This window comes from Amphibalanus amphitrite, unplaced genomic scaffold (assembly GCF_019059575.1).
Source record: "Amphibalanus amphitrite isolate SeventyFive unplaced genomic scaffold, NRLGWU_Aamphi_draft 001192F_arrow, whole genome shotgun sequence".
Lineage (NCBI taxonomy): Eukaryota > Metazoa > Arthropoda > Thecostraca > Balanomorpha > Balanidae > Amphibalanus > Amphibalanus amphitrite.
Window position 1 is genome coordinate 12,707 of NW_024882686.1, and position 26,186 is coordinate 38,892.

General features: G+C 48.7%; 1 protein-coding gene and 1 long non-coding RNA gene across 2 annotated transcripts; one reads left to right on the forward strand and one right to left on the reverse strand.

Moving 5' to 3' along the window:
• The first annotated feature begins 1,254 nt into the window (after positions 1–1,254).
• On the forward strand, positions 1,255–5,939 carry LOC122370985. The gene is made up of 2 exons (XR_006254650.1): positions 1,255–1,376; positions 5,684–5,939. It is a non-coding gene; the product is annotated as an uncharacterized LOC122370985 (long non-coding RNA).
• Positions 5,928–25,903, reverse strand: LOC122370984 (probable signal peptidase complex subunit 2). The gene is made up of 5 exons (XM_043347009.1): positions 24,725–25,903; positions 22,805–22,891; positions 22,385–22,518; positions 17,515–17,676; positions 5,928–6,607 (listed from the first exon to the last, which is right to left on the reverse strand). The coding sequence occupies exons 1-5, from the start codon at positions 24,725–24,727 to the stop codon at positions 6,421–6,423; spliced, it is 573 nt and encodes a 190-aa protein (XP_043202944.1). The 5' UTR covers positions 24,728–25,903; the 3' UTR covers positions 5,928–6,420.
• Between the last annotated feature and the right edge of the window lie 283 nt (positions 25,904–26,186).

The window sequence follows — 26,186 nt, forward strand, 5'->3', positions numbered from 1 at the left end:
TTGACACCGCCAATGATGTCGCCAGTGAGATTAGCCAAAATGTAAGGGTTAAGGGTCGTCAGAGCTACAGTTTGATGAGCAAAATCCACCTTTCAGCTGTGCCTTTCATGACTCATTTATGCAGTCGGCGAAATCTGGTTTTTGGCAGTCGGTTAAACTAAGGGTGAAATTAGAGCGCAAGTGATTATCTGCGGAACGGTCTGATGTTAGCGACTGCGACGCTGGCTGCTCAGTAGAAGGATGCTCTCCTCGATAAACCACCTATGTATATGTAATAAGAAACTACAAAAGGAAGGTGTGAAATGACAAAATAATAGTTTTTTTTTCGCAGTCGAACTTCCCATTATCCAGCATCCATTCAACTCAGTGGATTGTTGGAACGAAAGATAACAGATGCCTCGTGCTTGAAATCGGACAGGTAATTAAAGCTGATTAACTTATATCACCTTCTCATTAAAGGAAAGGCGCTTGCAACTGACATGATCACAAAAGGCTCCCACTGAAGGAAATATGTAATGACTCGTAAACCTTTATAGAGCTTTGCCTAACTACCTACCGATGATTTTGGATGTTGCACAATGAATCTATATATTTTGTCAGGCAAGTTAAGCGAGTTGACTCATGTCTATCCCATACTGATTTTCACTTGTCCCTTGCTTGCAATGCCCCACATAGATGTATGCAAATGCACGCATTCCTTTACATCGTCCATGCATTTGATGCAAGTAAAACAGCAACTGCCCACCTGCTGAGGGACACGCACAACAGGACACTATGCAAACTGAAAGGGGACCTGTCGCACGGCAGCTGGACAAACACGGACAAACAGCGCACAATGTCGGACCGGGTGGCACTGTTTGTGGCCAGCGCGGACAGTAATGAGCTGATTTTGCATGTTCGAAGACAGCAACGGTAGCGGAGGAAGAAAAGTGGACCATACTTGTGGGTGAGGTTTGGTGCCTGCTGATTCAGTGTGAAACTGAATGCACACAATGTTTTGATGAAATGATCCCGATTGAGCTATGCCATTTTGCGGATTGTTTACGGAATTTAGAAGACTGAAGGCTACACGGCGAGTATTTTCGGTTCATCTGTAGGTGTTAGGAAATCCGGTGGCTCTGACCGCCACTGCTGTATGGAAAACTGCCACTCTAATCACGTGACCCCGCCAGGGCACGGCTGACCAATCGGCGGGTCGGGTCGGGATCGCCTGAGGGCAAACACTCGGCGGCCTCACCAGGTCAGATACTGTTCGGACGCCGTGCGTGGCGGGAGGTGCTTCTGTGCTGACCGTGTTGGACGCTTAAGCCTGACGGCTACGTACCCTAATCCACCATAAAGAAGAAGCAGAAGTATTGCCCGTGTCTGCCCGAAAGGTGAGATATCTTGTTCGGCATTTGGGGGATTGTGTGCACTTGTTTATTGGTTGTCCCCGATGTTATGCTTGAAGTCGCTGGTTGCACAGGGTCAAGGGTGTCCCAAAGTTTTTTTTTTTTTAACTCAAATGCTGCCATGAAAATCTAGCTGAGCGCACTTGGCTCGGTTATTTACACTATAGGTACAATAATCGCCTTTGAATTTAGCGCAACCATCAAACACATAGGGGCAGGGCATGTTTTTCAAAGAAAGAAATAATGGAGCCGATTAGCGAAAATGTTCGACGATTTCACCTTTAGCCGAAACGCAAGATCAACCAGGCTGGGCGGCGGGCCCCAGACCATTCAGGCTGTGTTTCTATACCTATTGCTGATGCATTTTCTATTGGGATGCCCGTCAAGACCGTCCATATTCAACCCGGATTTAGCCCATATTCGGAACAACTCGGATGCACTTGAAACTTGCACACAACATAGCCCTTAAAGTGAAATATGTGGCCCAAATAATTTGCAGTCACTCACCCCTATAGCCGTTTGGCCTATACAGAGACTAACAAAGATCACGATCCCCTAAACTTGCACTGCAGATTGTGGCCCACATAGTAGTCAGAACGCTTAAAATATTACCAAACGACTCACCAGGGCCTCGATCTACTTTTCCACGGTCGAATTTACCCCCTCAAAGTCACACGATGACCTTAGGTTATTTACGGGTAGGGTAAAAAGAAAAACAGTTGCACAGTATATTCTTATATTCTTGTATATTCTTGAATATACGCATACGACAAAATGCGATCGGAAGTAGGTACATCATTCGGAAGCCCATAGAATGTAGTAACTTCAGCACAAACCGCTAGTAAATGTGACCTCGTTTGACCTGGGCCGCGCGAAACGTTCAGAAATTTAACGCACTGCCCCATCCCATGCCCCATTCCAGACTCAACCCATATTCTGGACACCTTGGATCCGCTTGAAACTTGCACATAAGGCACTGAAGTTACCTTCCCCACCCCCCACCCCCCAGCGGGGCACGGGTTAATACTTCTTATTACATTCATAATGTCTCTCAAAACTGTTCTCAAAACCATTCAAGAAAACAGAAAACTCAGATACATAAAAAATGAGTAAGCTAACGCGAAGTGTGAAAAACTATGAGCCACCGCGGCGCCGGTGGGAGAGGGTAGGCTGTGCCGCAGCACACCAAACGCCTACCGCTTATACTGTACCGCCAGGCACCACTCGCGCCGGGCGCCCGGCCATCGCCGCAGCCGAGACCTGCCTTACGGCCCGGGGGCCTGTTGCTCTTTTATGCTCAACCGTGATCTATCGCAGTTGAGGTGGGATATTTTGAGGCTCTTTTTAATAAGTCTTTCCTTCTCTCTGTACTGAAGCATTTTTATCCTGGATACCTACTTGCAAGGTATTAGAGCGCTGATTTCACACCCCAAAATTAGTATGGAAAGAGCGAAATGCAGCAAACTGCCTACAGCTTCATTAGAGAGGAACTGAGCCAGAAGGTCGTTTGCTTCAAAATGTTATGCATTACATACTTATGCAATGCATGTCAATAGGTAAGGCCTCATGACTAATTTATAAATAAATTCGTGACTTGGTCCAATCAATGCAGGGGCGTAACCAAGGGGGGGGGCAAAGGGGCCATGGCCCACTCCCTGGGGCCTAAAAGGTCCATCGCGTTGTCAAAAGTTTTGTAAAGGGCATAATAAAGGTAGCGTAAGAAGAATTAAATATAAAAACAAAACGTTAAAACGCAAAATCCAAACGTTATTACTTACTAGATGCATTCTATGCAGTGGCGTAGCAAAGGAGAGGGCCAAAGGGGCCATGGCCCTCCTGGAGAACAAGGGGCACCTATTCCCTAAGGCCCCTGGTTAGCTCAGTGGGCCCTTGGCGACGCAAAGGCCCCTGCGACAGATCCTTTGACGCAGCTGCGGCCCGGCCCCCTCCAAAAAATAGCGGATGAAATCCTATGCTTCTTGGATTTTGACTGTTTACCCACCTGGCTACTGCCTACTCCCCTGGATCATTGCGCTGCAATGCCCCAAGACGGCATGCAACATAATCCTACAAGAAAACCCATCAACCAAAGCACGCTGCATAGGTACCCTTTAATTACGCTCATTTTCAGCCCCTAATAATTGACGAACATCGGCGGGTGTTCATTAGACGAAAAGACGGTGCAGTATGTGCGCCACAAAATTGTCATTCGTTTACCGGCTGTAGGTTTCACGTTTTGATTTGGCTTATATAGCAGCTAATATTCAGCACTATGCTTGAAATCCGGGATATCCGTTTCAGCATTAATGCAAAGCGCAGAGTGTAGTGCATGCCGCATGGCTCCTACAAAGTATCAGCTGCGTTGCAGATTGCTGCGAAGTGCGAAGATACATTTAAGTAATTGTTTGACCTTCATTAGTGGAAGGTCAAAAGTCTCAGATTCCTTCAACGTTCCACAGCATATAATGGTCGTTATAAACGCCGTCGAACCGCGTGCACACTGTGATCGTGCTTCGCAGCGCAATTTACCCAGCAATTAGGTACTGCATTACAAATTATTGTTTTCTTTAAAAAAGAAGCGAACCATTAGCAGACCAAAAACTGAGGATTTTGCTTAAAGGTAGTGTGCCACCTTTGAAAGATTTCCCATTTTATTTTTCCTAGGATAAGAAGCTTCTGTTTTTACCTAATATCGCAAAAAAAAAATCAAAAATGGGCCTGGAATAGTGCCTTTTTCGCCTAAAAGTTTTTCGGTTTTTAGATATGTATAACAACTGTAGTGGGCTCACCTGCAAACAGGCGTCGGGCAACAATCGCGAATGCGGCGCACTTGTGACAATAAGCAAAGGTCATTATAGTGTTACGACCATACGACGTACGGGAATGAGTTATCAGCTGTCTAATCGTAGGCAACACAATGTCGAGCCTTAAACTGTAAGCCCGTATTGGTATTATTTCTTTTATTTGGCTGTCGAACATTATTTATGGTTTGAAATATGATTTTATGTAAAATAATTGATATGAAAAAGCCGTCTTATAAGTTATGACCCCATTTCACCACACGTAAGTGGCAGAAATGACAATGATCAGCTGACGCATTTTTCTTGGCCGAAGTCAGAGCGCGCGGCCCGACGCACCACGCGTATTTGGAAATTCCGACCTCGACGAGCATCAGAAGCCAACTAACAGGCGTGTTCGAAACCGCAGGAGCTGATGCTGAACGGGTTTATCGAAACTTGATTGGATAAGCATATCGGTAATAGCGATTTCAGTGTGTGCATTTATTGTTCATAGTGGTGTGAAATGTGGTTGGGGTACGACCGACAACCCGTCGGGGCGAATTTCGCACTGGGGTACTCAAAATTTGAAGAATTTAAGACGTTTCCATGAGTTTTGAAGGTATGGATAAGTTCTAAAAATCCGGTTCTCCTTATCTGGGCCATTAACTCCATACGGTCCAAGAAAGCTGGCACACTACCTTTAATTACAATAGCTCCATTTCCTTGATGAAGGTCAAAGAAACACCCCTTCAATTACATTCTGACCAAAGCAGATCGCAGGCCGCACAGCGACAATTTACCTCGTGACATCTGATAATCCAATCAGTTCCATAGCCCTTACTAGTTACTACGTGCAATTGTTCTGAAAGGGGCTGGCTCGACGGCAATGATTCATTGCCTATCTATTTTATGTTTATTCTTGCTCACATCAAGTAAAAGTTAACTCGTTCAAAGATATCAACTGTAATTGATGCTCATCGTCGCGATGCTAACTATAGTAGACCTGTGGAATGGCTTAAAGACATGATGTGGAGTTTAAAGTGTAAAAAAAACTCAAAATAAGCTTTATCCACAAGGTTCATTAGCTGGTTGGAGCTTTCGTTCGATGTATTTGCATATTTTCGTTACTCGTCAGCAATCGTATCGTAAAAACTTCACTCATATCAAATCATTCAATGAACGATTTGATATGACCGAAATTCTTAAGGGTATTATTGCGGACGAAGATGTCTAACTAATTATCGAAAGCTCCCACGAACTAACGATTATGTGGAGAGAGTCCATTTTAAGTTTTATGATGCAGTACACAGACTGTATGTCTTACAGGTTGCATGTCTACGGACGAAACTTATTGTGAGGCGGTTATGGGTTATCAGCTTCAAAATTAAATGCATGTGTAAAATGGATCGCTATTCGGCATTGCTGATACAGGAATACTTTATACTTCTGTATAAAACTTCATCAGAATCGGACCCAAGACACCATACTGACATGACCAGTACTATCCCTCAGACTGGACATCACCAGACGTCAGTGGCTCATCAGATCGGCCCGATACCGAGAGGATCTATCGACACCGCGTGTCCTATCGAGGGCTACGGTCGGCCGACACTCACGGATGTCACCGGCCGCCGTGACGTCATCCCAGGCAGCCACGTGACGTCACCGGGAGATTAGCGCGCCTCCCGGAGGTATTGAGTTACACCGGAGGCGACACAACTATAGTGTGTAGTATTACTCGTCCGAAAAACAAACACCCGATACTTTTGTGTATTGTTTCTGAAGAAAAAACGGACACCGAACTAGGCTTGCGACACCAAAAAGGACACCAAACGACACGAAAATAACGCATCCGGCAACAGAGTAGCCCCTTCCAAACGCCCCGAAGAAACTGTGCACTCGCGTTCAGGCGCGCCGCGCACCACCCAACTCTGTTGCAAGCGTTCGCCCGCACCTCACCCTCGCATCTCTCGATTAAAAGTTCCATCCCACACAGCACTTCGCAGCGCTCGCTGTCACCCGCCACATATGCACCAGCACGTGCGGAGTGACCGAAACTCAGGCGCCGCCGTCGCCCCTTTGGCTGGGTCACCAGTGTGATGAGATAGTTGGTCCCCCGGACATGGGGTGCGCCGCTCATAGCTTCCACCTATCCAACCCCATCCCTCTTCGAAAACACCTCCATCTTCGAAGGCAGTGGCGTCACTATTCGTGGCCGTTGCCCCTTCTTCACCCTTCTTCAGCGCTGCCTACTTGTCCTTCTTTCCCGAGAGCAGACTGTTGTGCAGCTTGGTGACCACGGGCACCAGACACTCTCGCACCAGGACGCCGTTCTCGTCAAAGAAGGCGGCCACCGATCGCGTGACTGAGGCCTGCCGCTCGCGCTTGGACGAGCCGTCCACGTACCGCACGGACAGGGTGTACTGGTCATCGAACCTGCCGGCAAAACAGAGGACAGTCAGTCGAGGGAAGGTCCTAAATCAACGGTAGGGGCGAGGAGGCTTGAAGGTGTTCAGAGGTCAGTCGAGGTGGTACACAATGGGCATTGGGGATGCAATGTTAGGTGAACGCAAAAAACCGCATCAACGATCGAAATAAGTAAACTGCAGGGGAATTTACAGTACTGCATTGCTGAGCCAAAATAATTAGCTTTACAAGTTAATAACGAAATAACGAAAAGGTCTTTAATTGGTTAACGATATCGAAACCTCAAAACCCATGCTCGCATATCCTATCCGTTGCACCCCCTCTCCCCTCCTCACCATCCCGGACGCAATCAAAACACGGGAGAGTAGCGGTGGTAAAGTACGGGGATCGGGAACACCTCTCTCCGGAGCTCTCTGTGACTGGTCATGTCCACTCTATAGCCGTCATGACTCGAATGGCGGACACCAGGCACGTCCGGAGCCCAAACGGCAGCTTTAGGGCGCAGTGGACGCGATTCGCTCATCTCAGACGCACGTGACCCGACGCGTGGCCGACGAGAGGCAGAGATCAGAGATCAGAAATCTGAGCGACAGAATATAGGGAGCTGAACGAGCCCACGACGATGAAAATCAGACACGGAAGGAGGGTTTCGTCATCACCATTTTCAGCAACAAATCCAAACAAAATCGACATGCCAAACATCTGCGATGCAAAGATATAAAATGTACAGCAGCAAAAATAATGGTGACAAACGTTCCGACAAACGTCAGTCTTGCTGCCTTGTTTTCGACGAGTCCTGGCGTAAACCACATCCTAGCAAAGTTCACGCAGTTCACTTACATGAATGGATACGAGCGTTTCGTGGCAATTCACAGTTGCCAGTACTTAACGTGATGATCATTAAGCAAAATAAATGGAAAAGTAGCACACAATACGGCAGCTGAAACAGCCAAAGTCCTATTTGAGGCACCTTATATTCGAAACACGTAGGGTTTTATGGCCACCACAAGCGCTGAAGGCAATTTATGTGCCTGGCGCACGCAATAATGAAGGAACGGCACGGATCTAATCAATAATGGATTCTCAAACCAAAGTTTGTCAGCCACTGAGGAGGCAAGCTCCTTCCGGGACCGAATGGTCAACAGATTACAGTTATTTAGAGCCGCCATCAATGTTTTAAGGTGTAATGTTGTTTGTAACCCCTCATGCAAAATGCCCTCTAGGTATGCTGTTCTTGCGATAACAAGTTCGACGAACTTTTCAGCAAGTACAATACCTGCATGCGACATGTAACAATGAAAACATTTCGGTAAAGGTAAAGGGTGACACTGGCAGGGCACAAGCATTTCGCAGCTGACCTGTCCCCCTACCCACTGAAACGGCCAGTCTGCAACATGTACTTGTCAGTCACCCGACCGACCTGTGCCCAGCCCCTCGAAGGAAGGTCACAGGTCACTGCCGTCCATCGCCGACGACATGCGTCACACGCCGCCGCCGCCGACGGCTCAGCATTATCGAAGGCACCAATAATCGGCCCAGTCGCAGCCAATCCTCCTCTTCCCATTGGGAGCGGGTCGGGTCTAGTCGGGCTAAGTCAAGTCTGATCAGGTCAGGTAAAGTAGGGTCAGATCAGATCAGGTCGGGTCGGGTCGGGTCGGGTCGGGTCGGGTCGGGTCGGGTCGGGTCGGGTCGGGTCGGGTCGGGTCGGGTCAAGTCAGGTCAGGTCGGGTCGCCTTCCATCAGCCGTCGCCCGTGCAGTGGCCTGTGTAGTGTGTATTTCGTCCACGGCTGACGTGAGGCCGCGCTAAGGGAGGGGGCGCTCCAACACAGAGGACTCGGGCGGTCCGACGGAATACCCCCATCAACAGCGACACGAGGCTGCTTCAGCGAGTGAGGACAGCGAGAGAACACCAAAGCGGACGGCGTGTCGGCCAAACGGTGAGATCTCTCCTAGCCAGAGCGTAGGAGTGATCCCGGAACTTGTTCCCCTCCAGCAAACCGAGTCAAATCGGCCAACGTCGGTCGAGTTGCCGCCCATAACTTCAACATAGAGCAATGCCATCAGGCGATCAACGATAGAGCAATTAACAGGAGTCGCCGCTAGCGAGACAGTAAATACTCCGGTGGTTGAGGCTAGACGAAGCCGGACACTGGTCATGATCTGATCAGGCCAGGGACGGGCCGAGGTCCGATCACTGCCCACCTAACGGCGACATGTCTAGCCAAACGGGGTCACCGCTGCAGATAGCCGTATCACCGCCATCGAGTAATGGATTCAGATTAACAAGGACCGTCTAATTAATAACACAACTAGACCGCCATCATGGAGCATATTTCAGATCGACTGATTCATACCTGACACAATGTGCCGGTGTTAAACAAGGCATGAAAGGCGGCATGTTGTAAAATTTACCAGGGGCTACAGTCTACCCCATGAAATAGCATGACCTCGAGGTCGCAATGTCAGCTACCGAGGATCACACGCGCCACATTTCGCCAGCAGTCGGGCAGTGGTCGCCGGGCGACACAGCTGGCCCGCCGGCCTCATTTGCGTAATCCCAGACTAATCAGCATGTTCACGGATGGCCGCCGGCACAGTGAATCACGGCCCGTCCTGGTCGGCACGCTTATTAACCATAAATCACGACCACGCCGCCGGCACGTATTACCGTGATTGTGATAGTGCCCGGCGCGTGACACTATTTACCGACCGCACATGAATGTGAGGACGTGACGGCAAAAACCATAACCAAAGAAAGGATTTCTGAGGGATAAAAACTTCTGCGTACCACTTCAAAGGTCACCATAGGGCAGCGTCCAGCCTCTCCTCTCCATCGTCAGCCCTCGGAGTCAATTGGCGCCGAAACTGTAGCGTTATCAACGGTCCAGCTCGGGGCCCATCCAATCTCCGCACCATGGGCTCTGCGCTCAAACTGAGCGCTCGCGCGGCCACCGCTGCCGGCCGCTGGCTGATAAAGACTCCGCTGGCAGCCCGCGTCACCCCAGCCGATCCGATCAAACGCTTCACCTATTCTCCGCGGCCGGATAAAGACCGGCTGAGCCAGGCGGTGGGCTGCGGGCCAAGGAGCACGCCCAGACGCAGAGACGCGTTCCCGCTGACAGGACATGGCGATACGCGTGGCAGAGTCGAGGAGAATTGGAGAGGAAAGGGGATGAAAGGAAGGGCAGCAGGAGATGAAAATGGGCAACAGAAATGCAGAAGAGAACACCCGAGATGACAGCACATATGAGTAGTTGAGTGAGTGAGTGAGTGAGTGAGTGAGTGAGTGAGTGAGTGAGTGAGTGAGAGAGAGAGAGAGAGAGAGAGAGAGCGAGAGCGAGAGCGAGAGCGAGAGCGAGAGCGAGAGCGAGAGCGAGAGCGAGAGCGAGAGCGAGAGCGAGAGCGAGAGCGAGAGCGAGAGCGAGAGCGAGAGCGAGAGCGAGAGCGAGAGCGAGAGAGAGAGAGAGAGAGAGAGAGAGAGAGAGAGAGAGAGAGAGAGAGAGAGAGAGAGAGAGAGAGAGAGAGAGAGAGAGAGAGAGAGAGAGAGAGAGAGAGAGAGAGAGAGAGAGAGAGAGAGAGAGAGAGAGAGAGAGAGAGAGGAAAAGAAACCAGAGCACAGAAGAGAAAACAGGACAGCAAAGAAAAAAGAAAGAGAAGGAGGTGGAAAATAGAGCCCACTAAAGTGAGAGGTGACGGCGGCGGCGGAGGAAGGGGGAGGGGGTCATCCGACGAGCACTCAGTCATTCCCTGGCCTTTTCATTGCCGCCATCCGAGCAAATAATGCCCCTTCATCACACGTTCCAGCGGCAGCCAAGAACGACGCCGGCAGGCCCGGGCCCAGGGCCCGCTTAACGGGGCGAACGTAAAGCGGTCACAATGCCTGGTAAAGTCCATCGACCAGCCGTAAAGCGAATCTCGCTAAGCGTTTGGCGACAGCATGAATAGGCCCCATGAACACCCAACTCGATAATACGGGGAGGAGTATCAGTATCATCCCCCGAGGATAAATAGGACGACCCCACCGTCACCGGATTGACAGCCCATGACCACCCCTTCCCTGCCCTCTCCTGGGAGCGCTCACGTCTCCAGGGCCATTACAAAATGAAAATGGCTGTCCACGTCGTTCATTGACGCTCGGCGCCGGAACAAACAGGGTGCTTGCCAGCGGGCCGCGACGGTCGGACGTCGGGGGCAAACACATCAGAGGATGAGGCGGCACAAGGCGGCTGGTGGTGTCAGCGTGTCAGACACCTGCCGGGTGTCAGACTGCTGAGTGTCAGACACCTGCCGGGTGTCAGATCTCGAGTGCTAGACACCTGCCGGGTGTCAGCGTGTCAGACACCTGCCGGGTGTCAGATCACGAGTGCCAGACTCCTGCTGGGTGTCGGCCCCCTGACCGACTCGGGTGAGGACAGCGGGCACAATGGACGAGGGCGAATGGTACTCGGAAATGAGAAGCGAAGCGAACTCCTGAATGAATAGAAAAAGAGCGAGAGAACATAAAATACATTAACCCTCGCATGTGTGCGGCGTTTGCCAGCTTCTAATGTGTAGGGGGGGGGGGGGTCGGTTGGACCCCCCCCCCCTGCCGTTTGGCCCCTGATCGAGCTAGAGCTTCGCGGAAAAAACGAGCGTGTTGCCCGTGACGAGAGGAAGCCGATGATACCCAGTTTTAAGGTCCTAGGTCATTGGTTGACCTTTCAGGTCAGGTCAATGACCCAAAGTCGGGAAAATCGGGACCTATTAGAAAGTCGTAAAGTGTGGCTGCTAAGGGGTTTTTCGGGGTGCTGATCACGAATATCGTGTTAGTTTTGATCACAGATAATGTCTTTAAGCATTTAGACCAGGTCGGGTCAGGTCAGGTCAGGTCAACCAGTAGGGGTCGTGACGGGTATTCGTAGTACGTGTCAACCGCCTCTGACAGCTTCGTAACATGTTATGAAGGCACCAAAACTACTTCGTAAATGTTCAAATGGCTGCTAAATTCGAATTCAGCTCCAAAAACTAGCCTAGAAACATGTAAAACTCGAAAAAAGTGAACCGAGGTCACCCGAGGTCACCAAAGGTCACTGACCTGACCTGACCTTCAGGTGACCTTGACACCCACCCTAATGCATGGAAGCAACATCACATCACATGTTTGAACGTTTGAAACCACGAAAAGCTTGCAAACGCGCGGCTAATGTGAGCCGACATACGCGGAATCGCGATTCCGGCCAAACATGGTCTCGGAAAAGAGGTCACAGGTCAAAGGTCATTTGGGTCAAGGTTATGAAATGTTCAGGGTAGGTGTAAAATTGATCAATGCGAGGGTACTGAAAGTTTCGTCGCGATCGGCCGCTTTTTACGCGAGTCCCTACACATGCGAGGGTTAAGAAGTAGGCGGTGCTATCCACTGCCAAAGACCATAGATCCATTGTCGTAGGGATATGGGGAGATGAGCTGCATGTCCTACATTCGCCATGAAACATTTGGCTGTTTCCATCATTCAGACGGCAAACGGAACCATGCATCGGAGGATAACATGCGACGAAACAGCGTGTCTCGTCTATTTTGACGAGCAATACGCCTGTCATTCACTTCCCGTGGAAGACACCTGTTCAATAAAGCCAGCAATAAAGTCCAGATGACATTAACCTGCACCCAACATTCCACACATCAGTTACCGAAACGCAGCATTTCGACCTCATCTCGCCAAATGAGACGCCATATCACCTGGCACGTGACATCTATTCCGCTCGTCTCCGCGGGTCTAATCCAATTCGGCGCCGGTCGCGCAGACACGGGTGCTGTATGATGGATATCACCTACAGCAGGTTACCCGGAACGACACACGGGGACGGTCTCCCTTCCCGTCAGAAGTTCCCGGAAGTCCGTCCAGCTTCCGGGCCGGATCGCACTCGGAAACGGCTCACGCTTCGAGTAAAGGGATGGCGACGTTCTGATGTAAAATAGTCGAGGCTGCATTCGTAGAATATAGTCTGGTGAATGAATAAACGGCATCCTATGTTGAAAGAATATTCTATTTCTCATCCTTCACTTAGGTCAATCAAATTTCGATAAATTTACTATATACGAGTACTAGATTTCAGACAATGAACTTGTTACCCTCCTCAGCAGAGCACCAACAAATATAAGCAAAAGTACGCAACATTTCCGACTCATTTTATGCTTATACATTTCAGATACTTCAGCACTGCATTGGTAACAACTGCATAATACAACTTGTATCAGACTTGTGCCGGGATCAAAAATCAAGATCCAGGATCCTCAAGGTCCCACGGCAAATTCAATTTTTAGAGTCCAAGGTTTCCAAGGTCCAACGGCAAATTCAATTCCTAGAATCCAAGGTTTCCAAGGTCCCACGGCAAATTCAATTTCTAGAATCAAGGTTTCCAAGGTCCCACGGCAAATTCAATTTCTAGAATCCAAGGTTTCCAAGGTCCCACGGCAAATTCAATTTCTAGAATCCAAGGTTTCCAAGGTCCCATAGCAAGTATACTTTGCAGGGTCCACAGTCCCCAAGGTCCCACGACAAGAATGCATTGCAGGATCCACAGTCCCCAAGGTCCCACGACAAGAATCCATTGCAGGATCCACAGTCCCTAGGGTCCCACGACAAGTGTGAATTTCAGGATCCACAGTCCCCAAGGTCCCATGACAAGTACACACTTCAGAGTTCAGGGTCCACAGTCCTCAAGGTCCCACGGCAAGAATACATCTCAGGATCCAAAGTATTCATGGTCCCACAACAAGAACTTAAACAAACTAACATTCTGATGAGCAGACTTACTTCTAAATATTCTGCCAACGGATGCCCAGTAACATTGAAAGGGGCAGAACCAATGCAAACCTGTGGACTGTGGTGGTTTTATCGTTAACCAACATAGGTAGGGGGAGCTTCAACACAAGTTAAAAATTAATCATAATATCAATATCTCCTTCTTTAACCTGACAAATTCATAAAAAATATAGGTAGGTAATAGGTACCAGAGTGATAGGTACCTTGCAATTTGTATTGTCATGTCCCTTTCAATTCAATCTTACCTTATCAGTAGGCATGTAGGACAGCACCTTACAGCTATTGAAGACAGACATTCAAGTATTCTTTCAGGCAATATAAAAAACCAGAAATAAAACCTATAGGCTTCATAGAGATGGAAAAGTTGAATTGGATAGGTATATGCTTTCGATTTTCTGCACATTCAGTTACATAATACCTAGGATAAAAAGTAAAATATGTTCTAAGTCTTGTTTGCGCGAGCGCTCACAGAAAAACTGATCGACTAAGCCAATAGAATTCGAGTATCAGCGAGCGTAAACCTTACTTACTGTTCATTCACATTAGATTGAAGGCTCTGAACAAAATTCCATCTGGACAATTTTTTCGTCAGCCGGTTATTCGTCGGCAGATTTTCGTCTGACTTTTTCGTCTTGCATTTTTTCGTCTGTTCGAATTAATTTGGTGCATTTTTCGTCTGAGTATATTTCTGTCCGGCATTTTTTTCGTCTGGACGAGGCGGAAAATGTCCTTATGAAAATAATGCGCGGACTTAAAAATGCACAGACGAACAAATGCTTAGACGAAAGTCTGCGGACGAAAATCTGCAGACGAAAAATTGTCCGACGAAAACCTGCTAAACGAAAAAGTTGAACTGTCATGGAATCATTGCTTATATTGCTCATTGCTCAATGGTGATCTGATGAATTGCAAAACAAATAAGTTTGACACTTTCTTGGTCAGTGGGTAGCTTCCAAGTAGCTTCAAGCCCGGCATATCACAACCCAGAAAATATGTGAGGTGAGATTAGAAAAGAACTTTCCAAACCACCACTGTCCACTGTTTGACAGTTTCATAATCCATGCTCATTGATAATGTAAAAAGCTAGGGCCTTGGTAAAAAGCTACCAGGTCTCCTTTTCCAGTTCTGCCTCACAGCCATGGCAACAATTTTGCTCTATAGGTATATGTCTACACAGTCTGGTTCGTTCTCTTCGTGTAGCTATCTAGCCCCTTGCAGTTGGTCGCTCAACCATAGATATTTATTGAAGTGCTTACAGACAAAACCTAGTGCAGGGTCCTTAGTGGCCCATGTGCAACATAAACCTCATGGTCCAGCTTCCAGGATTCTTGAGGTCCCTCAACAAAATGATGGTGTAGGTCCAGACCGTTCTCCTAAGATCCCATGACAAATAATAAAACTGGTACTGAAGGTCTGCATTCTGCAGGGTCTTGCAGCATACCAAAATTTTGAGGTCCTAACCCCTGGGTTTCCATGGTTTTAGGGCATATGAAATGTTGAGGTCCTGGGTTTCTAAGGTCTCATGTCACATGAAATGTTGATGTCCTGGGATTCCAAGGTCTCACGGCATATGCAAATGTTGAGGTCCTGGGATTCCAAGGTCTCGCGACATATGCAAATGTTGAGGTCCTGGGATTCCAAGGTCTCGCGGCATATGGATGTTTTAAGGTCCTGGGATTCCAAGGTCTCGCGGCATATGGATGTTTTAAGGTCCTGGGTTTCCAAGGTCTCGCGACAAAAATGACAATGCAAGGTCCAGGATCCATCAAGGTCCCAGACCTTGGACTCTGCGAACCCTGGATCTCGGATCTTTTTGGGACCTTGGCACAAGTCTGACTTGTATAAGGCATGCTGCATGCAGCCTCAAGCAAACACGTCTGATATCAGGTCATGGAACTCCTGCAATGGGTTTCCTAGTTTGCCCGAAACTTTGACTACTTTGTTTCGAGTTTATGGACTGTTGTGACCCGATGGTCACAACCCGATGTCTCAAAGTTTCACACGCAAGCACGCCTTGAGACACGACAGCTAAAAGCGGCCAGCCTCTCCACAAGTTCGACTTCATTCTAAATACCAATCAAAGAAGTTGGTCTGCCGGCATGCGATGCTCATGCTCTGGAGAAAACTATAGTTCGTTTTTTCTAAGTTCGACCCTCACTGTAAACATCTTTTTGAACATAGCACGAGAATTGCTAGCGGAATTACTTAGAAAACTGGTTAGCGCACATTGAACTGGAGACATAAATAATATTTTCCAAATAACTTTTTAACACCGATGATATACCGTTCTGTTAAACGCCATGCGATCTATTGATCAGTTCAGTTATAATTTCTGACAAGACGTCTATCCCTGTGGGGCTGTAGATAAGGACAAATACGAGCTAGGAGTCTGGAAAATAAGAGCCAGGAACAAATAATTTTGAGTAAAATTAATCGTCTGTGAAATCAATGTGCGCCAACCAGTTTTCTCAGTAATTCAGCTAGCAATTCTCGTGCTGTGTTCAAAGAGACGATTACAGTGAGGGTCGAACTTAAAAAAAAACGAACTATAACTTCGAACGAGAGAACTCTCCGCAAACTGCAAGGGTGTCAAACTGTCCTTACAGTTGCATTGGACACGGGCCCTTGCTAAGCGGGCCCGAATTGCAATGACCATGATTACCTGAATGTTCAAACCAATATACCAATATGCTCAACCACACTTCCACCAGAACAAGACTGCAGCGTTGAACTTTAACCAAACTTGCACGAAACATAAAAAGGACCTATGGGTCCGAAGCAAAAATAAAACAATAGTAAAATGTATGAGCGAGATCTTCAAAATAATCGTCATTTGCCGGCTATATAAAATGGCCGGCCCATTACCGGCGGAATGCAATTGAACACAACGAACGACTGCAATAGCCCGGTGGAACGCGTCTCGATATGTCTCTGGCGCGCCGCCGGTACCGCCGCTGCTGGCGCGTGCCCCGTGCTCCCGGTCTGTCCGGGAAATGGCTGGCCAGCCTGCAGCGGGACCCAATGACGGCGGCCCGGACGACGGCTGATCTTCTAAAAAGGTGCGCTCACCCGACCCGAGTCGATATCTTGACCGCCGACTGTCACATTTCTGATCCCCGGGGCTTGAACGCATTCTTCACAAGGCATGATATAGACAATTTTGAGACGGGTTTCACTCAGATAGCACCAACTTGGCGACACCTCAATGGGGTCGCTAATGCCGGGCGGCAATGCCGAGCGGGAACTGCTTCGGCGCTCGATACTGAACTTCCGGGTCAAAGGAATACGTTACACTCTCACAACCAGAACGACCGGCCCGGAAAGTGTCACGCCTTTGATCCCAGGACAGAGATAACCGGAAGGAATCTGCAAGTCATTAACGAAATTAGGAGAGAATGGTGCAGGCCTCACGCAGAGTGTGGTTTGAAAAAATGAAGCGAGTTGGAAGCGACTTTTTGTGTGTTTTACAACGCAATGTTTGAATTGAGAATTGAGAGTTGAACTGAGTCATTTATTATACACATTAATCAATGACTTATTAGATTAGGCAATTATTAAGAGAATGGCTCATAACACTTGGGTCATTAAATGAATATCGCTCCGTGTTTCAAAAGCCGACGGACCACTTGATAAACCTACAATCCCATGATGCATCCACTCAAATCCCGGAAATCAATACAGCGATAACCGACGAACGTAATCTGCCCCTCCCCAGCTCCAAAGTTCTGCCAACACCGTCCAGTCCCACCCCACTAACTGAACTCACGTTCAATCTCCTGATAACGAACAAAATTCCGGCGCATCCTGGTCATTGCCCAGCATCAGGCACAGCCGAGTTCATCTGAGCGCGATTTCCACGAACGCCCGGGCCCCGGGTCAATGTGAGCCATGGAGAGCTCGGGTTATAGCCTGTATGCTCGTACCAAGAATCGGTCGATAAAACGATAGTTGCCGGGTAGGGTAAAAGGATCGGACAGTCATGGCTGCACTTCCGTCACCTAAGGTTGGGACTAGGTCACAATATACCCCACCTCGGCCTTGAGTCAGTAGTGAATGGCTCTGCGGATCGCATACTGAGATGGGCTGGTCAAAGAACAAGTCTGACCGACTTACCGTTTGAGTGAGGAGCTGACTTCCCACTTGGAGTCAGGGTCGACTCCGGCGGCGTCCTTCTGCACAGCCACTAGGAAGATGTTCTTCTCCACGTAGGTGGTGTACAGAGTCAGCACGCCCATCAGCACGAAATACGAGCACACGCAGAAAATCAGCACCGGCCTGAAAACACACAGAGGGGGAGACCTTGATTGCATCTGAACTGCATGACGGAGTGACGGACACACTATCGCAACTATCAGGAGCAAGAACAAGCTGAACGAAAACTCGTGGTCCCAACAATTCAGCATTTCAAAAATTCAGCAGCCTAAACATGACCAGAGCTCCCCAGATCTATCCACTGTTCCCTGCGGACTCCTATCACACAGACACAGGCACAGACACAGGCACAGGCACAGACACAGGCACAGCAGTGACATTAGCGTTGCGCGGAGGCAGAGCGCGAAGAGACGCCACTCCACTCTGCACGAGCCGAATGGTCGGCAATCATCCATCGCTAGCCACGCTGGCGGAGGATCCGTCTCAATCCAGCGACGGCCTCTGGTGAGCGCTCTCGGCGGTCGCCAGAGCCGGAGCAGGAGAGGGAGGGGCAGCACCGCCACCCAAACTTGGGCCAACTCGTTAGCTAGCTCCGATTTTCGCAGAGCTTTTCATTTGGCGCCGACCCAAATAAAGCCGTGTTTGTGGACCAATTCGACACGCACGCGATGCCCGTGGCGACACGCAATTGCCGAAAACACAGGGATTAATAAGCACGGTGTTTTACACGATTTTCTTTCAGAATACACACAAGTTATTGCTCGGATAAGTCGGTCGAATACCTAAGTGTTGAGCTTCAGTGTGGGTCAAAAAATAAATGGAAAAATGTTTTGGAGATGTGGTAATCAAGAAAGTGCTACTGTCGTCACTCCACAGCGCGTGTGATTTTTCACAGAACCGCGCGTTATGGTCAGAAAAAGTAAACTGGATCCAAGTCGACGCCCTGAACAATTGAAACAAAACGTTACGTCAGATAGGAGAGACGGGGCCATACATCAAACATGACAAATTACTAGCCCCGGAGGCGATCCGTGGGGGAAGGAGATCTAAACCGGAAGCTGATGACGACACACGACTCCGATAAACGCTAAATCATGCGTCCCTCCGACCATTTAGGACTCATTTCTCTAAGCGCTACACTATGAGAGCTCCAATAAATTCCCTGCATGATGACCGATAGCAGCTCCTTCCTCAAAGTCCACAGTTCACGCAGACGCGTCTCAAATAGATCTGACCGCAGCCCTTAGGCAGCCGGAGCGATAGGCGGCTCGTCCATCAGGCTTCCGGTGATCGACGACCGACGGACGGCCGACGAGACGCCCTATCTAATTTACCTCCAACGCCGGTATGTCCATGATAGACGGCCCTCAAATTCGCCGGTTTAATCAGCCCACCACGCCTCAGGCACCGCCACCGGAGCTGTAACGTGTTCGAAATAACCGCCGCATTGAAAGCGGCCCATAGTCGGGGCATTTATAGCCGCATGGAGCGGGATAAGTCGCTCGGACCCCTGTCGAGTCGGTGACGGGCTCCGGTGCCGGTGCCGCGGTCGCGTTGGCCGGATCGGGCCGATATTGAAGCCCGGCGCCGGCTCAGAAAGGTGGAGGTATTGCACTCGCTGCTCCAGCGTCGGCGGGCCACGGAAGACGAGGGGGGGGTGGAGATAGGGAGGGAGGAGGGGCACCGGAAACGAAATATTGCTACCGAACCCGACAGCACAGGTCAGAGCGGACATATGAGACAAGAAATAACAGCAAACACGCCAAGTCGCAGTAAAAAATAATCCACAACGCACACAATGCACAAAATGCGTAAAACGGAGGGAATTCCCCATAGACTTTCGGACACGGCTCCGTTCATACACCCTCATCGAGTAAAACAAACACTCGTTCCAGTCCGACAGGCCCACCGGGAGCCTGAAGCGTCTGTATAGAGACCAGCTAAGCCGATCCCCTGGGCACCGCCGCAACGAATAACAGGTAAAACCGGCTTTCAGAAATAGCGAACAGTACTCTGGCATGCATAACATAATATCTGGCATCAGTTATCGATTGAATGAATGACGCTAAATGAACATTCAGAATATTTCATTATGCTCCTGCCACTACCACTGCAGTAATGAAAATTTCGAGAAAAAATCAAGCCATAAGATGATGTAAAAATGGATGTTAATGAGATGTTGTGGATTTTTTTTTTTACACATTTGCAGCTCTGAGAAGTGAGAGTGTCACCCTATCCTATCCACCAAACTTGGCAGGCTTCAGCTAATAATTACGCTACGCCTAGTTATCGAGGCCACCGCTGCCGTCACCGCCCCCGGTCCTATGTCCGGTTAGCTGGCCATACATCACACGGTATCGGAGGCGGCCACACGCAGCCGGTCCTGTCACTGAGCTGGTCCTGAGCTGGGACGGTGGTAGGGAGCGGTCAGCGGCGGTCAGAATTGGTCAGGATTGGTCCGGATTGGTCCGAATTGGTCAGTAGTGGTCAGGATAGCCAGGGGTGGTCGAGATTGACCACTGCGATCAGGAGAGAGCAGAGGTGGATATATTGATCAGAAATGACCCTAAGTAGTCAGGACACTCACTGACAAGTGCCGGAGCAAATGACCACATACGTCCAGAGCTGATCGCGCAGCCCCGAGCCGCCACCAACGCATACCCCACCAGCCAATACCGGTCGGCGCGGCCGATCACATACCCCGACCGATCGACGCTCGATACCGGCCGAGCGCGGTACCTGGACAATTACCAAATGCCACAGACGATTACCGTTTCAGCAGGGCGGAAATACACTCAGCGCGGCGGCAGTGGTGGCCGCTGCGCGAGCCGTCCCCACCCCGCCGCTCCAGCCCAGCCGCTCCATAATGCCGGCCGGCGTGAGACCAATAACAGCGAGCCTGATTCAAGCACGCAGCACAAAGGCAAATGTGATATTCAATTTATGCAGCCTCGCAGACGAGCCAGCAGAAAATGCGCGGCAGTAAACGAACAAGAGTCACTTGACAAAGAATGGCGTCGTAACGAAAAAGGAACCGGCTACAGGTATGCCAGCGAATAGGATAGCTAGCTCATAAATGCAGAACCATGCTGAAATAGAACAGGCTCAGAAAATAACGAAGCGGGTTCTTATACAGAAATTTACAATTGATCTTGACTTCTTTTGATGAAGCAAGACGACAAAGCTTGTATTTTTACCAGTCATCAGTGCGATATTCCGACACCATATCGATTATCGACAGTTGTATAAACATTTATGAAAATCCTCAATGAAATGGAAACCACACATTCACAAAGAAGTCACACAGCGAACGAACGGGCGAACAGCCACACCTCGGCTTTGAGGTGGCGCGGAGCACCGCCGCATTATTCCCCCACCCGCGGGGGAGGAGTCCGATCACAGAGACGCTCGACAGTAGAATCCCGGCCCGGTTCAGACTCGCCACACTTCAAAGGGAGACGCCGGTCGGCGCCGGAACCCGAAATCCCGCCCGCCCCGGTCTCCACAGCTGGGATCAATCTGAACGGCGGCCCGTGTCCGGTCGCGGCTCAGCCGGCGTACGTCAGAGGTGTGAAAGGGATCCAACGGGCGAGCCGCCGCGGCGCCAGACGAGAGCCATATGCCGGCTAATGGACGGAGCGCAAACAGTCGACTGGAGGAGTTGTGAAACGCGGGGAAACATGTTTGCTTTGACTGAAGGAAGTAAAACAGAGGAGGGTGACGTCATGCTTGATAACTATCTGTGTTTTCCACAAACAGTCCACTTCTAAATGAGATAAACAGTTAACTAAAGCAATGGTGAGGCGTTAAGTATACCCCGCTGCCAACGCACCCTTACACGCCGAAAAACAGACAAACGAGCGTCAGTTTGTTGAAAAAGTCAAACTTCCCGTAAAGCACGGTAATTTTGATTTTGTTTTCCACTGGCGAAACTTCGACACGATTTTTTTCGCGTCAATAAAACCAACACTTTGCTGTCTGAGTGCGGCACGGTGTGACCAGTTGACCCCACCCGCTCCCCTCCCCTACCACTGATTTCCCCACCTCCACCGGCCCCTCCGTGCGCCGGTCCAGAATAAAGCTACGTTCCATAATGTCCGAGCAGACCGGGGATTTTGGCCGTAATAACGCCACGCAGTGCCCCGGCGAGGAGAGGGGGGGGGGGCAGCGGACCCCACCGGCGTCAACAGGTCAGGCAATCCCAATATTGTAAACGGGCTTGGCCGCAGCAGGTCCGGCATAGAAAGCTGAGCAGAGCACGTATGGATTGGGTTTCTCACGCCTACGTAGGGACAAGACAGTCGGTATTCCTGCAAGGTAGCGACCAGCACTGCCGTCACTGATTGCTTTTGGCAAAATTGCGGTGTGCACTGTGAACACATTACCTAATGAAAAACCTTTCCAGGAACTCTCGATGCAGCATGCCAATACATGATTACTATGTAAGGTAGCAGGCAATAGGAAAACATATTGCCCGATGTGATATCACTGTTTTCGGAGAGTGAAAACCGAAACATGCTGTGTTGCCCGCGAGAAGCTGAGGGCAAGTGGAGGGTGGAGCGGAGGGAGATTGGAAATTGTTAAAATTATCTACCCGATGTTAACACTGTACATATAAAGCTTCATCTATTTTACCACGGCTCTAAGACACCAACGTCACCGAGTTTGCTACCAAACAATCCAATCACCTGGTCCGACGATAAGTGCCATACTAGATGCCAGCCCCCCCCCCCCCCCCTCCCAGAAAGTCGTCACTCCACACAAAGTCGCTCACCCCTCCCGGGTGAGTCCCCCCCCCCCCCCCGGAGAGCGCGTCTCCCTCCGCTCTCACCTGGAGGCGGGGAACGGGTGCAGGAAGTCCCAGACGATGGCCAGGCCCGACAGGCCGACCGCCAGAGTGCAGATGGCCAGCCGCCAGTCCATCAGCCAGTGGCTCTCAGAGTACTTGTACTTGGTGAGCAGCGTCTGCGACGGCAGAGGGCGGGGCAGTCGCAAATATACTCGTATAGATGACGCGGCGATCGGCGGATGGGCAGCGATGTTACCGTACAGTTTCCGTGAGCATAGAATCACAGTGATAATAATTAACTGTAACGCTAACTTGAGTATAATCAAATCAGACGGTTTTAAAATGTCCTTAGGTAGACCAGTTGACTTCGCATGTGACTTTTTACAGTACACATCAGTGCCTACAAAGGCTCAATGAAAACAATACAATTTAGGAAATGACGCTACAAGCCTACACCCTTACCTCTTTGACAGCATCATCCAGAGCATTTTTCACAGCTGATCCATCCCACTTGTCGACCTTGATGGTGTCATCTTCCACTGCAGCAGGCTGAAAAAAAATCAAAGTGGTTAGAAGAATTATCTCTTACTGGCATACTAATATATGCCAGTATCTTAAGAATAAAAATGCATGGACCATAGATAACATGATTCATGTTATCTTTGCATGGACTAATGGGCAAAGTTATAGCTAGCTCTATTTTGCTCTAAAGTACCTGTTTGTAAAACAGCATTTACCACAACAGACATGACTTTAAAACTTCCCATTCCTAATGCTGACTAATTCCATTTCACATACTCAATGAAAAACAATGAATATGAACAGAATACAACATTTTTGGGCTGCATGATGCCTCTCAGCTAGCAATTATTCTCCTGTTCTTATCAGTCATCACTTCAGTGTATATGTAAAAAAGATCTTGGTCATTATTCCTATTGTCTGCCCAGCGTCCTATTTGTACTCCATATTTTTAGGCCACAGAATTAATATCAATAATAATATGTTAACATAAAACACAGTGAGCTGCAAGGGGGGGGGTATCTCAAATTGTTCAAAGCAGTAATAAAATGATCATTTTATTCTTTCATTTCTTCCCCTTTATACTTTTCTTCTATAGCACCTATGCTAAAAACAAATAATTAAGGGATTTGTGCCCCAGCTTTCTTCTCTAACAGAAACGGAAAGTTGTTTGCTGCAATTCCACAGAGGCATGAAAAACATGGACAGCAGAGCAGTGTAGCCACCACGCAGCTCAGCAGAGTGCACAGTAAAAGCAGGTGCCTGTAAGCAGTTCAGAAATCAGAAGACAGCTGAATGTCATTTGGAAGCCTGTCATCATTATGGCCAATATAGTGAGAATTAATGATGGGGTGTGAAACAACCCATTCGCAACTGCTTTTACCATCCACAGTCCACCCTCAGCACACAGGTCTGTGGGGCCTTGCCAAGGCCGCCTTGGTAATATCTGGATTGCATCAGCTGGCTGGCCAGCTGGTGATGTACGAAAGCCATGAATAAAGATATAGGTAAGCATGGTAGTAGATGGACAGATACCTACATAATACATGGCACTAATAGAGAAATTATGGTTGGTTTGGGTTAAGCACCACATCCAGTGGACCAAGGCGCTAACCAGAACTCTCACTCTGTTCCAAGCGGTCAGGTAGCGGCAATGCCACGTGCATTGCCCGGGAATCGAACCCGGATGGCCGAATCTAGAGGCAAGTATCTCACCCCTAGACCGGAATGCTCCCCAGAGAAATTAAGAGATAGATATTTAGCCTTTTAATCTAGCATTGATTTGCAGCATTGTTGATGCATTGCATTGCACTTGAATCACATAAATCCTTGTTGATCCACAATTGAAGTTAAAGGGACCCTCCCACCTTCAAAAAAGTTAATGAATTGGCATGAAAGTGATGTCGCTCGGTTCAGAAAGAGCAAAAACGAATATCTACCAAATTTCATCGAAAAATATTCACCGGTTTTCAAGATATTAGACTTTTACTTTTGTTTACTTTTTGGGATCGCCGCTGTTCCTAGCGACTTTATTTGAAAGTGCGGCATTTGTTGCGCGCAAAGCAGCATATACCACCGCGTGCTACAAAACGTTTCAGTCAAACATTTAACGGACGTTCGAAAGCCTGATGACGTCATCAGATTCCCGTAATGGTTAAGAGATAGGGACCACGCTGGTCCCACCCTGCAAGTAAAGGGAAGAAATTTCTTGAACACCATAAAGCTGCGGGGGTTGCGACCAGGATAAATGGTGGTTCCTGAGCCTGGCCGCAAACTTGACTATCTCAACTCAAAACTAATGTTAAGGTGGGAGGGTCCCTTTCACATGTCAATGAAACATTTAAAGTACCCGATGATACTTACCATTCTGCCCAAATGTGCCAAAACTTGCTTCAACTAAAACCAGCAGTTTCAAAATTATTGAACTAAGTAGGCGCCAGTTCAAGTTCAAGCTCAAGCTAGCAAAGTGGGGCTTTGCTTATGCTTATCTTGATCTTGCTTTACAATCACTTCAACTTGCACTAGCTTCAAACTCAAATATCCAGCAATTCAAGGTATAAGTTCTTCGCCAAACAGAAGAAATACAGTTTCAACAATCCGTGATTTTGGATCTCCCTCGAGTTATAGCAATATCAAATAAATAACTATACGACAAAAGTAACCAACCACGCCGGCGTGAAAAGTGAATGATGCAAGGCCATCTATAGATGATGCTGCGTCAGTTTTGTATCAAAAACACGTATACATTGGATTTGGTAGCAATGGAATCGGAGGAAATTTTTTGGAACTTTTCAATAACTTTTGTGGAAAATTACTTCACATCTCCCTACTTTCCTTCATATTCTTCCGTTGTCACTTGTGTTTTGTTATATTTCATTATTAACATTTTTAATTTGAATGCACAAAATAGGTTGATATTGATATCATTCAGGCGTTTATTTAGCCTTGCAATCGATTCCTCGCCTCTGGTGAAAAAAAAAGATAAATTTTTTCTCCAATATTGTCCATCTATAAATACAAATAAAATTTCTATGGAACGTACAGTAGGTCTACTAAAAAAGTCCCCCGCTCCAGAGGCGGCCGGCCGGCCGAACCCCCGGATTCCAGCCCCGACTCTATTGCGCAGGCCGCGGCAGCGACACGGGTCAGGTCGCGGCGCCCGGCGAGTGGGTCAGTTGGCGGCGGCCGGCCGTGGAGTGAGGACGCCGTGTGTGGGGCGCAGAGATGCCGCAGTGCAGAGGAGGGGGAAGATAGCGACTCTGCACTATGCCGGAAATGATGCCTTTGTGATCTAAATTAAACACCTGCAGACGCAGTGCATATCATCCCTCGCCCCATTCCTATTTTATCATAATCCTTCAATAGGTAATCCGTAATGACCATTCAACGCAAGCAAACAAAACAACCCGTTTAGCGGCGACATCATCTCGGATAAAAAGCGACAGTGATGATTAAAATAGACTTAGCGCGAGGGCAAATCGAGGGGTATATATGTATCACATACCGAGTATTTTGTTCCCATCTAGCAAATCAAGATTGGAGATCTTGTCCAACAAGTCAGCGGCCGTTCTAGACACAGATAAATGCTTTGTTTTCGGTCGCATCATTATCTGCAATAATTCGAAGCGAGGTTTAACCCTCGCCTGCCGAGAAGAAGGGGTGAATGCCGCCACCATGTATTTTTTGCGGTAGCTCAAAGCACACTGATGATAGAAGGCTGACATTTCATACGCCTTGCATTTAATTCAAGCCGGATCATTTGACATCAACCACGTTTTCAGGTCAGGTCACTTAACCATGGCGTCTTAAAGGGACCCTCCCACCT